Genomic DNA, 14474 nt, shown 5'->3' with positions numbered 1-14474 from the left:
GGCCATTGAGTCCTGGCTCCTAGTGTCTTCAGGGTTATCTCAGGATGTCATTGCCACTATGAGACAGGCCAGGAAACCAACGTCCGCCAAGATCTATTACAGGTCTTGGCGGATCTTCTTGTCCTGGTGCTCTGATAATGGTTTTGCTCCCTGGCCTTTTGCCTTACCCATTTTTCTTTCATTCCTTCAATCCGGAATGGACGAGGGTTTGTCACTCGGCTCTCTCAAGGGACAAGTATCGGCGCTCTCAGTATTTTTTCAAAAGCGTCTGGCCAGGCTTCCGCAGGTCCGCACGTTCCTGCAGGGAGTTTGCCACATAGTCCCACCTTACAAGCGCCCGCTGGAACCCTGGGACCTTAACAGGGTGCTAACGGCTCTTCAGAAACCACCTTTCGAGCCGCTGCGGGATGTCTCTTTATCACGTCTTTCGCAAAAGGTGGCATTTCTAGTGGCAGTTACATCACTCCGAAGAGTGTCGGAGCTTGCAGCGCTGTCATGCAAAGCCCCCTTCCTGGTTTTTCACCAGGATAAGGTGGTTCTGCGTCCTGTCCCGGAATTTCTCCCTAAGGTGGTATCTCCTTTTCATCTCAATCAGGATATCTCCTTACCTTCATTTTGCCCTAATCCAATTCACCAATGTGAAAAGGATTTGCACTCATTAGATCTAGTGAGAGCACTCCGGTTCTACGTGTCTCGCACGGCGCCCCTGCGCCGTTCAGATGCGCTCTTTGTCCTTGTCGCTGGCCGGCGTAAGGGATCGCAGGCTTCCAAGTCAACCTTGGCTCGGTGGATCAAGGAACCGATTCTTGAAGCTTACCGTTCTGCGGGGCTTCCGCTTCCTTCGGGGCTGAAAGCCCATTCTACCAGAGCCGTGGGTGCGTCCTGGGCATTGCGGCACCGGGCTACGGCTCAGCAGGTGTGTCAGGCAGCTACCTGGTCTAGCCTGCACACTTTCACGAAACACTATCAGGTGCATACCTATGCTTCGGCAGACGCCAGTCTAGGTAGGCGAGTCCTTCAGGCGGCGGTTGCCCACCTGTAAGAGGGAGTCGTGTCGGCTCTTTATCGAGGTATTCTTTTACCCACCCAGGGACTGCTCTTGGACGTCCCAATTGTCTGGGTCTCCCAATGGAGCGACAAAGAAGAAGGGAATTTTGTTTACTTACCGTAAATTCCTTTTCTTCTAGCTCCTATTGGGAGACCCAGCACCCGCCCCTGTTCCCTTCGGGCTGGTTGTTCTTTTGTGTACACATGTTGTTCATGTTGAATTGTTCTTTTGGTTCATGGTTTTCAGTTCTCCGAACATCCTTCGGATTGAATTTACCTTAGACCAATTTATAAGTTTCCTCCTTCCTGCTTTTGCACCAAAACTGAGGAGCCCGTGATGCACGGGAGGGTGTATAGGCAGAGGGGAGGGGTTACACTTTTTAAAGTGTAATACTTTGTGTGGCCTCCGGAGGCAGAAGCTATACACCCAATTGTCTGGGTCTCCCAATAGGAGCTAGAAGAAAAGGAATTTACGGTAAGTAAACAAAATTCCCTTCTTTTTACTTACCGCCGCCCCCACCGGAAGTCACGTGCGTTATCACGTGACTATCGGTGGTTGCCATCATAGCACAGGGTCATGTGATGACGCCTGCAGCTATGATGTTTCACTTTCATTTTCCCTCGGCCGAGAGCAGAGGGAAAAACAAAGTGACTGAATCTGCTGTTTACAGCTGTATAGCTGTGATCAACAGATAGATAATAGCGATCGGATTGCTGATCGCTAGAGCCCCCTAGGGGGACTAGTAAAATTAAAAAAAAAACAAAAAAAAACCTAAGTTCAAATCACCCCCCTTTCCCCCCATTGAAAATTAAAGGGTTAAAAAATAAATAAATATACACATATTTGGTATCGCCGCGTTCAGAAATGCCCGATCTATCAAAATATAAAATCAATTAATCTGATTGGTAAACGGCGTAGTGGCAAAAAATTCCAAACGCCAAAATTACAATTTTTGGTCGCTGCAAGTTTTACGCAAAATGCAATAACAGGCGATCAAAACGTAGCATCTGCGCAAAAATGGTACCATTAGAAACGTCAGCTCGAGACGCAAAAAATAAGCCGTTACTGAGCCATAGATCCCGAAAAATGAGAACGCTACGTGTTTCGGAAAATGGCGCAAAACGTGCGACACTTTTATTGGACAAACTTGTGAATTTTTTTTATACAAGTAAACCTATACATGTTTGGTGTCTACAAACTCGCACCGACCTCAGGCATCACATAGATACATCAGTTTTATCATATAGTGAACATGGTGAATAAAACATCCCAAAAACTATTGTGCGATCACACTTTTTTTGCAGTTTTTCCACACTTGGAATTTTTTTGCTGTTTTCCAGTACAATATATGGTAAAACCTATGGTTTCATTTAAAAGTACAACTTGTCCCGAAAAAAACAAGCCCTCATATGGCAAGATTGACGGAATAATAAAAAAATTACGGCTCTCGGAAGAAAAGGAGCAAAAAACAAAAACGCAAAAACGGAAAGTGCCCGGGGGCTGAAGGGGTTAAAGACAACTTTTGCGCTGTGGATTTTATAATGTGCCTGAATACAAGTTTACAACAGGACACCGCAGATTCCTCCTTTGCAGGCTCCTGGATTCCTAAATAGCAGATATCACTTGAATGTTTAAATAACAACTTGAATACACAGGCTCCGGCAGATTAAAGGAATTTCTGCGCTGCCGGTTTTTAAATGTGCCTGATTGCAGGTCCACAGCAGGGCACTGTAAACTTCTCCTGCGCAGGCTCCTGGATTCCTAGAAAGCAGACACCGCTTAATTACCAACCACGGGACTCCAGGATATGAATGCCTTCCCGGGTTAGAAGTTTAAATGAAGGACACAGTCCACTTTTTCTGCCAGAGATAAATTAACACTTTGACAGGTAGACAAGTCTCTGTATTGTGGGTTATTAAAGGTACTTGATCGCAGGATTTTCAGCGGGGATGCAGTGATTCCTCCCCTATGTAGGCTCCTGCGTTCCTGTAGTGGAGATACCGCCAAGGCTTTTAGTTTGCAGCAGAGCTCCAAGGTATAAAAGTCCTTCTAGATTCCGAAGATTTGATTAGGGCGTTCACACTTTCCAGCAAAGTTAAACTTTGGAGGTTTGAATCCACACACAATCCGGCTGTTCCGCCGTAGGAAGAAAATAGGTGCAAATGAGCTTGATCCGACGCGCGTTTCCAATTACAGGGAATGTTATAATATAAAGAAATATAACCAAATATTGGGTCCCCTCCTGCCTTACTGCCATGGCTTCAGCATACCCTGCAATGATCCTTTGCTGTCCATCTTTTGTATGACCGCTGCAGGCAATCACTGGCCTTAGTAGTCATGTATTGTACAAGTAACTGTCACCCTTGAGGTCTTTGGCTGCTGCAGTCAGTTGAGTTATATACAGCATATGATTGCTTCAGGGGATTGTACTGATTTTGCACCCATGTTCTGACCACAAGATTCGGATTTTGTTTTCAATTCATGCACAAAAGCGTTGCTACTGTAATACGATTTAGGTAACCACTAACACTGCTGTAACTTGGGGTCTGATGAATCTATTACTGGGACACCATTGTACAAGTCTCTATAAAATGTTCCACTCTGACTGGTTTGTAACCTATTCTGCATCCTGATAAATTACATGGAATTTACTTGAAGCTTCTTGTTTAGAGAATAAAGCAGAAGTCCCATTCATGGTGTCGTCTCTGTGGAAGAAGCTGGACCTCACTCTCTCCCAGATCAGGTATACTGACACATCCTACTTATCTCACACAATACAATGTATATCTCGCAGTGTTAAATGTGGTGCTATGTAATAAAATATAACCTGATACCTTTACTTGTCAGGTCCATGCAGGAATCAGCAGCTTTTAACAGCCATCAAAGAGGTAAGTGAAAGGTGCTAATTATCGGCTTTGTCTATGTTGTACACAATCCTCTTCTCTGTTTTCTTGGACACCAGTGATACACAGGAACAAGCCCTGTAGGGGTACTTTCACACTCGTGTTATTTTCCTTCCGTCACAATCCGCCCTTTTGGAAAACAGCGGAATCCGTTAACGGATTCCGCTGTTTCCCATAGACTTGTATGGATGACGGATTGTGCCAAAAGGACCTGCGTTGCTTCCGCTGGGCGACGCTGCGTTGCTTCCGCCCAGCGGGAGGAACGCAGCATGTAACGTTTTTTTGAGCAGCGGAATCCTTAGGATTCCACTGCGCATGCTCTCTCTGGCTCCCTGCACCCGTAACCAAGGTAAATATCGGGTAACCAAGCAAAGTGCTTTACCCGATATTTACCCTGGCCACGTGTGCAGGGAGCCCGACACTTCCCCGCTCGGCTCTGCCCCCTCCCGCAGTCCACTCCGCATGTATATACACACACACACACACACACACACACACTCACCTGTCCTCAGTGCCATGGCCCCGTTCGGCTCCACCCACTCCGCACTCCGCCCCCCGCACACATTCTCGGCGGCCGAACGATCAGCATATCGTTCACAATAGTCTGCCGCCGGTGAAACTGTGGGGGAAAAAAAAAAAATAGAAAGCTTTCCGTTTTTTTTGTACGATCCGTTGCATCCGTTGTGCCACTATATGCAACACATCCGTTGCATCCGTCACACAACGCAATGCTACGGATACCGTTCAACGCAAGTATGAAAGTAGCCTAAGGCAGGACCAGGTCAGCTCAAGCCTGTATCTAGGAATCATTCACTGAAATTTGCAAATAGGGATTTACTTACAGTACAGTACAGTACACTGTACTACTTAAAAATGAATGTGTCACCAGCAAACCTGCTATATCGTGTGTCTGTGGTTAATTGATACATATATACACATATACATTTCTCTCAATCGGTGACTCTGACCCTATGTCTTGCACTGAAACACCTAAGGAGCCTGTGCAAAGAATGGAATCCGGGTCAGTGGTTAGCACTGTTACTTTGCAGCGTTGGGGTCCTGTGTGCAAATCCCACCAAGGACAACATCTGCAAGGAGATTGTACATTCTCCTCATATTTGTGGGACTGAGGATTGCCAGATCCAACAATTCTGCCAGCTTCAGATCAGCTTTTATAAACTCTAAAGGCCAATAGACTGCAGAGAGAGGTGGCCGGTAACTTAGGGAACAAGCCGTTTAATTAAAAATCCCTACATTCTTGAGTGAAAAGGATTTTTAATAAAAACGCTTATTTAAGACTTTTTTTTTTTTTTTTTTTTTTCCACGGGCACTTTACATGTAAAATAATAACACACCTGAAGTGAGGACCATCAACTTTCTGAGATGGGAATACACTATTCAATGCATCACCATTGGTTTGCCTTTATTTCTCTGACGCCTCATTGGGGGACACAGGACCGTGGGTGTTATGCTGCCTATCCATAGGAGGACACTAAGTAGATGCAAAAGCATAGCTCCTCCTCTGCAGTATACACCCCCTGGCCGGGCCAGGCAAGCTCAGTTTTAGCTTCGTGTCTGTAGGAGGCACTTCCTTTCAAGGTTTGTTATTTTTTGAGGGCGACGGTTTGCTTTTGGGACCGATCTCCCACTACCATCAACGGGCGGGAACGTGAAGTGTTGCCTACACGTACCCCCTCCTGCGACGCTGGATCCTGGGCTGGACGACGGGTTCCACAGACACCGATTTTCCAAAGCCCAGGGTAGAGGTCTGTGCCCTATAGCCCAATTCCTCAGCCCCTCTCTGCAGGCTCTGAGTTGAATATGACACCGACACAGCAAGCTGACTCTGGTATTTTCACTGCCTGGAAAGCAGTGTTTTAAGGTGAGATCCCCCTGACTGGTTTCCCAGACAAAGGGAGAAAAGACGCTGCAGGGAAGGCTCCCAGGACATTTACAGTATTTATTATGTGCAAGGAGTAAGGATCCTGCACACACAGTGTTAACTTTCTCTAGCTTGCTGGCTGGAGGAGGGGGAAGTTGTGCTGTTTGCAGAAAGTCTTGCAGATAATTTCCATGGCAGGGGGGAGGGCTCAGGGACTCATGCTGTTTATTATCTGCTCTGTTTATTTGCTCTAGCAGAAAAGCCAGCTGATAACCACTGGTGACAAGCTGTGTGCTGACTGTAGGGAGAGGGAGGAAAACTCAGAAGCTCCTTTCCCGCCGTTTTTTTTTACTACCCACAGCAGGGGGGGGAACACTGACTCATCTTTCGCTCTTTTAACGCTAATCCCCGCCCCCCCAGGAAAGTGTGCGAAGATCTTCATAGAGCTTAAAGGAGTTATCCCACATACACTCCAAAAAAAATTGTAAGCTAATCTGCGCTGTATTGTCATATAAATCACCCCTACATTGTTATTTCTTGTTTTCTAACTTTTGTTCCTCTTGAATTCACCCTTTATTCTCTGCAGCACCTTGTTTACTTTCAGCTTTAACAAACATGACAATTTCCTGTACTCTTGGTTGCCAAACCTCAGTCAGAGCTGGCACCACCCAGCCTCAGTGTCCAGGAACGCCCCCTGCCCGGCCTCAGTGTCCAGGAACGCCCCCTGCCCGGCCTCAGTGTCCAGGAACGCCCCCTGCCCAGCCTCAGTGTCCAGGAACGCCCCCTGCCCGGCCTCAGTGTCCAGGAACGCCCCCTGCCCGGCCTCAGTGTCCAGGAACGCCCCCTGCCCGGCCTCAGTGTCCAGGAACGCCCCCTGCCCGGCCTCAGTGTCCAGGAACGCCCCCTGCCCGGCCTCAGTGTCCAGGAACGCCCCCTGCCCGGCCTCAGTGTCCAGGAACGCCCCCTGCCCGGCCTCAGTGTCCAGGAACGCCCCCTGCCCGGCCTCAGTGTCCAGGAACGCCCCCTGCCCGGCCTCAGTGTCCAGGAACGCCCCCTGCCCGGCCTCAGTGTCCAGGAACGCCCCCTGCCCGGCCTCAGTGTCCAGGAACGCCCCCTGCCCGGCCTCAGTGTCCAGGAACGCCCCCTGCCCGGCCTCAGTGTCCAGGAACGCCCCCTGCCCGGCCTCAGTGTCCAGGAACGCCCCCTGCCCGGCCTCAGTGTCCAGGAACGCCCCCTGCCCGGCCTCAGTGTCCAGGAACGCCCCCTGCCCGGCCTCAGTGTCCAGGAACGCCCCCTGCCCGGCCTCAGTGTCCAGGAACGCCCCCTGCCCGGCCTCAGTGTCCAGGAACGCCCCCTGCCCGGCCTCAGTGTCCAGGAACGCCCCCTGCCCGGCCTCAGTGTCCAGGAACGCCCCCTGCCCGGCCTCAGTGTCCAGGAACGCCCCCTGCCCTCCCTCTGCACATTCAATGGCTGTCAGTATTCTGCCCAGCACCTGACCTCTCAGCATGTGACAGAACAGAGATCCAGCTTCTCTCATCTGTGACACAGCAATCACATCCCATCCACAATGGTAACAGAAAGAGTTTGTTACATGTTCCTCACCCCTTATAGATAAATGAATACTGTATAAGGCTATGTGCGCACATTGCGTACAGTCACTGCAGAAATTTCTGCAGCGATCTGAAGAGCACACGTGCGCTTCAAATTGCTGCAGAAAATGTCCGTAGAGAAAAAAAAAAGCCGATTCCATGCGCTCTGCCTGCAGCTCCTGCCATAGACAGAGCAGGAGCTGCCGGCAAAGCGAACGGAAGAAGTGAAATGTCACTTCTTAGAGCGCAGCGCTTCGGCAGCAGCCGAATCACTGCGCTCTAAGACGCCACGTGCGCACGGCCCCTGCACAATCTCCATAGACTGTGCAGGGGACGCAGGACGCATGCAGTTACGCTGCGCTACAAAGCGCAGCGTAACTGCATGTATTTACGCAACGTGCGCACATAGCCAAAGGCAGACTATATATAGCACCCAATGTGAGTCTATAGTAGATATATACGCCATGTATGTATGGTACGTGTGTGTGTGTGTGTGTGTGTGTGTGTGTGTGTGTGTGTGTGTGTGTGTGTGTGTGTGGTTTGTGTCATATAGTTATGTGTATATATATATATATATATAATATTCTCCAGGCTTATCCCTCTATGTGTCACTATATGAATTGACACATTGGGCTCCGAATGTGGAGTGTGCAGATTGCATACGAGTGGTCACATGACCATTCATTCTGACTGTCGACAACTGTGTCTGCTGCATGTGATGTGAGGATTCACATATCTACACTGTGTAGCAGCAAGCAAGAAATAGTGCGATAATAATAATAATAATCATCATCTACAATAAAATATAGTTACTGCAGATTTTTGTGAAAAATCTTGACCACTATTTTTTCCTTGAGTTACATGATATTTTGGTCATGCTGTCATACATCACAGCATGGCTATGTCACTACTAGCATGATGCAGGTCTGTGAGGTGGCTTTCATTTCTGCACTGTCTCGTTCACCGTCTGTCCCGTTCACCGTCTGTCTCTGTCTGTCTCTAGCTTTCCGTCTCTTTTCTTTCCGTCTGTCTCTCTCTATCCGTCTCCCCACTGACATCTTATTACCTCTTATACTAACACTGTCCTTTGTTACTATAGTAACTAATCACAGCTGAGATTAATAAACTGTAGTTCCAGGCTCCATTCACTTTAATGGAGTCATGTTTTTTGGAGAGTAACTGTAAAGCGCAGGGTTAAATTTTCCTGTGAAACGTCTACGACGTTCCCTGGGTCACATGGGTCATCTGTGCAAAAAAACGTTATTGTAAATGAGAGAGTGCGGATTCCTTTAGCGGACATACACATACACACACATACACACACATACACACACATACATACACACACACACACACACACACACACTCAGCTTTATATATATATATATATATATATATATATATATATATATATATATTTATAATTGAAAGATGTATACAGTTGTGTACCGCTCATGGCGGCAGACCACGTTGCTACTAAGGGACCTGTGAGCCAGGGGGCCAGTTCCAGGGCCTGCACTGGACCCTCCTCCGTCCTGTATTGCACGTTCAACTGAACGATAAATGCCAATATAATTGAAAGCAATGATCTGACGGCTCCCTCCTCCATTATTCTCCCTGTGCTTATGAGCTTTGATGTCTCAGTGCAGAGGGCACAATGATGTCACTGCACCCTCTGCAGACCAGTGCCGAACATTCAGGACACCTGCTGCGTAGATTGGAGCAGCGGGAGAATGGGGAGAGAGGAGTAATTTTTTTAATCATTAGGTGGGGCAGCCATTATACTGTTTTGATCTGTGTAGGGGCCAAAATATAGTTTGCTGGGCTGTATGAGGGGGACATTATAGTATTTGGATGGCTATGTGAAGCGCATTATACTGTGTGTGAGCCATTATAAAATGTGGTAGGTTGTGTCGGGGCTATCATACTGTGTTGATGAAACTGTACTTTGTGGGTTGTTGAAAATGGAGGTTCACGAAACTTTGCGTCATCTTTTCAGATTAGCTACTGAAAAAACACGTTCTATCAGTCAGTGTAGGGGTAAACAGCCCTCTTTTCAGAGTATCAGAGGCTATTGTTGGGCAGAACAAGGACCTGGATTCCGGATGTGTGATCCGGATCAGGCACTTGTGAAATTAAAAATTAATAGTAAAGTAAAAAAAAAAAAAAGAAGAAAGCGCTTCATACTGACCGAGGCTCCGTTGCAGCTGTACACTGCTCCCGTGGCTTCTCCTTCACTTGCTGGGCCGCTAATTACTGCTCATTCATATGCACTGCTTTCCCCGTCCTCCAGCTGTCCTGTCTCCTGTGATTGGTTGCAGTCAGACGCACCCTTAGCGTATGTGACCGCATCTGCCTACAACCAATCACGGGCGCCAAGACGGTTGATGAGCGGGAAAGCAATTCAACTCTGCAGATCATTATTGTGGTATAAAACGCATAAAAATTTTTCACTGTGTTTTTCTCCCATATTATGACACCAAGAACAGAAAAAGCATATGGCTACAGTATGCAGCCCCCAGCTGTGCGCTTATCTTGGCTGTGTATCCAAATAAGAGGAACTGCATGCGGCTTTTTTCTTGATTTACAAAAATAATTTAAAAATAAACGAAATTCAGTCCCCCCGAATTTTGGTACCCAGGTATGATAAACCACAAAAGCTGGGAAAAGCTGGGGGCTGGTATTGTCAGGCTGGGGAGACCCCTATTTATTGAGCCGCCCCGTGCCTAAAAATAGCAGCCTGCAGCCACTCAGGATTGTCACATCCATTAGATGTGACAATCCCAGCACTTTACCTGGCTCTTCCTGGTTGCTCTGTGGCGGTGGCAATCAGGCTAATATGAAGTTAATCACAGCCCACAGCTGCCTCTAAGCCAGATATTAATCGTCAGGGTCTATGAGACACCCCCTTCCTTAGTAATCTGTAAGTGACAGTAAATAAACACATACACCAAGAAAAAACAGTTTTTCTTTATCGTTCCTATGGGAGACCCAGACATTGGGTGTATAGCTTCTGCCTCCGGAGGACACACAAAGTACTACACTCAAAAGTGTAGCTCCTTCCTCTGAGCCTATACACCCCCTGGAGAACCAGATCTAGCCAGTTCATTGCTTTGTGTTCAGGAGGCATACATCCACACATGCATTCTCATCTGATTTTTCATTTTTGGAAAGATTTTGAAGAAAAGCGGGTCCAAGTCTGGACCCCCGGCATGTTCCTTCTCACCCCACTGTGTCGGCGGTGCTGTTAAGGTTGATTCCAAGGCTAGAACCTTACATGCCGCGCTCCTTCACCATCCCTCGGGCTCTGGCTTGAAGTGGGAGCCAGCACGGTTCTCCATGCTTTGCAGGAGACCGGTCTCCATCCGCAGCCCTTCAGGATCCTGCTGGACGGAGCACTCATCCCCAGGGACATGGCCCTGCGTCTCAGCAAGCTAAGTACCTGAGACGTTTATATTCTGGGGGTCCCTGTACTTTATTATGTGGGGAGAGTGTGCTGAGTGAGTTTTCTGACATTTCCGGCCGGTTCTCTGGCTGTCGCCTGAGAACCGCGCCGAGGGTGCCTGCGCACCGGCCGCACCGCTCAAATTTAGGCCCCGGCTTCGCCGGAGGCCTACTTTCGGTTTCACTGCCCTCGCATGTCATTCATGCAGAGGGACAGCGCGGCTCCGCCCAGCGGCCGTTCTACACAGTGGAGAGACACTCCTCACTGAGTACATGTCTCCTCCCCTGTAAGTCTCTTTGGCCCTCCAGATCCCGCTCTCAGGGTTGGCCCCGCCCCCTCTCCTCGCTCCGGCGCCATTTTATCAGCGTTTTCTCTGCAATCAGCACTGGCTGCAGCATCCCTGCTGAGGTGCTTGGGGGTCCAGGCTTCGGGATCTGGAGGGCACACAACACCGCTCCAGCGGTCTGGTAAGCCACAATCTCTGGTTGTGGGCCTCTGTATATACTCTCTGGGGGTCACTCTGGCAGAGTCCCCACTTCAGCAGCATGTCTCACACGAGGAGCAAGGCTCCAAAGCTATATTCAGTATGCACTGCATGTAAGCTCGTGCTGCCTGAACCGAGCACATATCCACATTGTGATGCCTGCTCTAACCTGACAATGCCTCAGCCTGGAATCGCCGCCCCAGTGGTCTCTCCGGCTGCTCCGGCTCCTGTGGCTGAACCCCCGGCTTGGGTAGAATCCTTCTCTAGGTCAATCTCCCAGTCTTTTGCCGACTTCATGGGACAGCTGTCACAGACTTTGCTGAACATGCATCAGCCCCCTTCACAGGGTGCCTCTGCTGCTAGGGCTCTCTCATCTGGTCCCAGACCCCGTCCTCCTAAAAGGAGACGCAGGGCTCCCTCTCCTTCCTCGTCCCGCGGCTCTGTTTCAGAAGCTGACTCCCTGGACGAGGAGGATGCCTTTACTGGGGGCTCGGAGGCTACCTCCATGTGCCCCATTGATCTGTCCGAAAGTGACTCAGATGTTAGTGATTTGATTGCGTCCATTAATTCTGTACTGGACCTCAATCCGCCAGTATCAGAGGAGCAACCCTCTCTGGCAGAAAAGCACCAGTTTACCTTGCCTAAGAGGACAAGGAGTGTGTTCTTTAACCACTCCAGTTTTCAGGCCACTGTGACCAAGCCTAGGGCCTGTCCTGACAAACGCTTCCCAAAGCGTGGTTCTGATGACCGTTTTCCCTTTCCACCTGAGGTGGTCAAGGAGTGGGCTCATTCACCAAAGGTAGACCCCCCGGTGTCTAGACTCTCAGCCCGGACCGTTGTATCAGTGGCTGATGGCACCTCTCTTAAGCATTCCACTGACCGCCAGGTTGACCTTCTGGCCAAATCTGTATATGAGGCGGCAGGGGCCTCGTTCTCCCCATCTTTTGCAGCAGTGTGGGCTCTCAAAGCCATCTCTGCTTCTCTAGAGGAGATGCATTCCCTCACCAGGGAATCTATGCCTGAAATGGTTGCCTTAACTTCCCAAGCTTCAGCTTTTTCATCCTATGCCATGTCTGCCATGCTGGAGGCTTCTCACCGCACTGCGGTGGCTTCGGCTAATTCCCTCGCTATCCGCAGGATCTTGTGGCTTCGAGAGTGGAAGGCACATGCTTCTTCAAAGAAGTACCTTGCTGGGCTCCCTTTTGCTGGGTCCAGGCTATTCGGTGAACAACTGGATGAAATTATTAAGGAAGCTACTGGCGGGAAGAGTACTTCCATGCCACAAACCAAAACCAGGAAACCTGTCCAGGGTAGGAACCAGTCGAGGTTTCGTTCCTTTCGTTCCTCCAACTGGTCGTCCTCTAAGCCCTCGGCCTCGTCCACTAACTCAGCCAAGGACCAGAAATCCAACTGGCGCCCAAAAGCGCGTCCACAGAAGACCGCAGGAGCTGCTGCCACTAAGGCAGCCTCCTCTTGACTATCTGTCCGCGCCAGCAACGTCCTTAGTCGGTGGCAGGCTCTCCCACTTTGGCGACGTGTGGCTTCAACACGTCTCCGATCAGTGGGTGCGGGATATCATCTCCCACGGCTACAGGATAGAATTCTCTTCCAGCCCGCCAAACAGATTTTTTCTGTCAACTCCCCCCTGCTCCAAGGCCGCCGCCTTCTCTCAGGCCGTGGCATCCTTGCAGGCCAACGGACTAATTGTACTGGTTCCCGCCCGGGAATGGTTCAGAGGTTTCTACTCAAATCTCTTCCTAGTCCCCAAAAAGGACGGTTCCTTCCGGCCCATCCTGGATCTCAAGCTTCTCAACAAGCATGTTCAGGTGCGGCATTTTCGCATGGAGTCTCTGCGATCAGTCATTGCCTCAATGACCCAAGGGGATTTCCTGGCATCCATCGACATCAGAGATGCCTATCTGCATGTGCCAATTGCAGTTTCACACCAGCGTTGGCTACGTTTTGCAATCGGAGAGGAACATTTCCAATTCGTGGCTCTTCCCTTCGGGTTAGCCACGGCCCCTCGGGTATTCACCAAGGTCATGGCAGCAGTGGTTGCGGTTCTGCACCTCCAGGGGTTGGCAGTGATTCCTTACCTGGACGACCTTCTAGTCAAGGCTTCATCCAGCGCAGACTGTCAGCGGAGTGTCTCGCTCACTCTAGCCCAATTCGGGTGGCTTGTCAATCTGCCCAAATCCACTCTGACTCCGACCCAGAGGCTCACGTACCTAGGGATGCAGTTCGAGACTCTGCCGGCACTTGTGAAGCTGCCCTTAGTCAAACAGCAGTCCCTCCAACTGGCGGTGCGCTCTCTGCTGAGGCCCCGCCGTCATTCCATCAGGCACCTAATGCAGGTGCTGGGTCAGATGGTGGCGTCAATGGAGGCTGTTCCCTTTGCCCAGTTCCATCTGCGTCCTCTGCAGCTGGACAGTCTCCGCTGTTGGGACAAGCGGACTTCCTCCTTGCACAGGCTGGTGGCTCTGTCGCCACAGACCAGGAGCTCTCTTCAGTGGTGGCTTCGGCCTCTCTCTGTCTCAGGGGCGCTCCTTCCTGGCCCCGTCCTGGGTGATCCTCACCACGGATGCCAGTCTATCCGGCTGGGGAGCGGTATGTCTCCACCACCGAGCGCAGGGCACTTGGACTCCGTCCGAGTCAGCCCTCTCGTTCAATGGGCTGGAAACCAGAGCTGTGCTTCTAGCTCTCCTAGCCTTTCACCACCTGTTGGCGGGCAGGCACATCCGAGTCCAGTCAGACAAAGCAACAGCGGTTGCCTACATCAATCACCAAGGCGGGACACGCAGCCGCCTGGCAATGTTGGAGGTTCAACGCATCCTTCAATGGACGGAGGACTCCAACTCCACCATATCCGCAGTCCACATCCCAGGCGTGGAAAACTGGGAAGCAGATTATCTCAGCCGTCAAACCATGGACAGTGGCGAGTGGTCCCTGCATCCGGCAGTGTTTCAGTCAATCTGCCGCAAGTGGGGCACTCCGGAAGTGGACCTAATGGCATCCCGTCACAACAACAAGGTTCCGGTTTACGTGGCTCGCTCCCACGATCCTCAGGCCTTTGCAGCGGACGCTCTGGTTCAAGACTGGTCCCAGTTTCGTCTGTCCTACGTG

General features: G+C 50.0%; 1 protein-coding gene across 2 annotated transcripts in view; it reads left to right on the top strand.

Annotated features, from left to right (window-relative positions):
• Positions 1 to 14474, top strand: part of NPAT (nuclear protein, coactivator of histone transcription) — a 127946-nt gene that overhangs the window by 18005 nt on the left and 95467 nt on the right. For both annotated transcript variants that reach the window (XM_075337437.1, XM_075337436.1), the window contains exons 4-5: positions 3719 to 3791; positions 3896 to 3936. In XM_075337437.1, the coding sequence (XP_075193552.1) occupies positions 3719 to 3791; positions 3896 to 3936 (114 nt within the window). The remainder of the gene's footprint in view (positions 1 to 3718; positions 3792 to 3895; positions 3937 to 14474) is intronic.

The sequence above is a fragment of the Anomaloglossus baeobatrachus genome, chromosome 2 (genome assembly GCF_048569485.1).
Source record: "Anomaloglossus baeobatrachus isolate aAnoBae1 chromosome 2, aAnoBae1.hap1, whole genome shotgun sequence".
NCBI classification, from domain to species: domain Eukaryota; kingdom Metazoa; phylum Chordata; class Amphibia; order Anura; family Aromobatidae; genus Anomaloglossus; species Anomaloglossus baeobatrachus.
The sequence above is the reverse complement of the archived record's forward strand: the minus strand, read 5'-3'. Positions and strand labels throughout refer to the sequence as shown.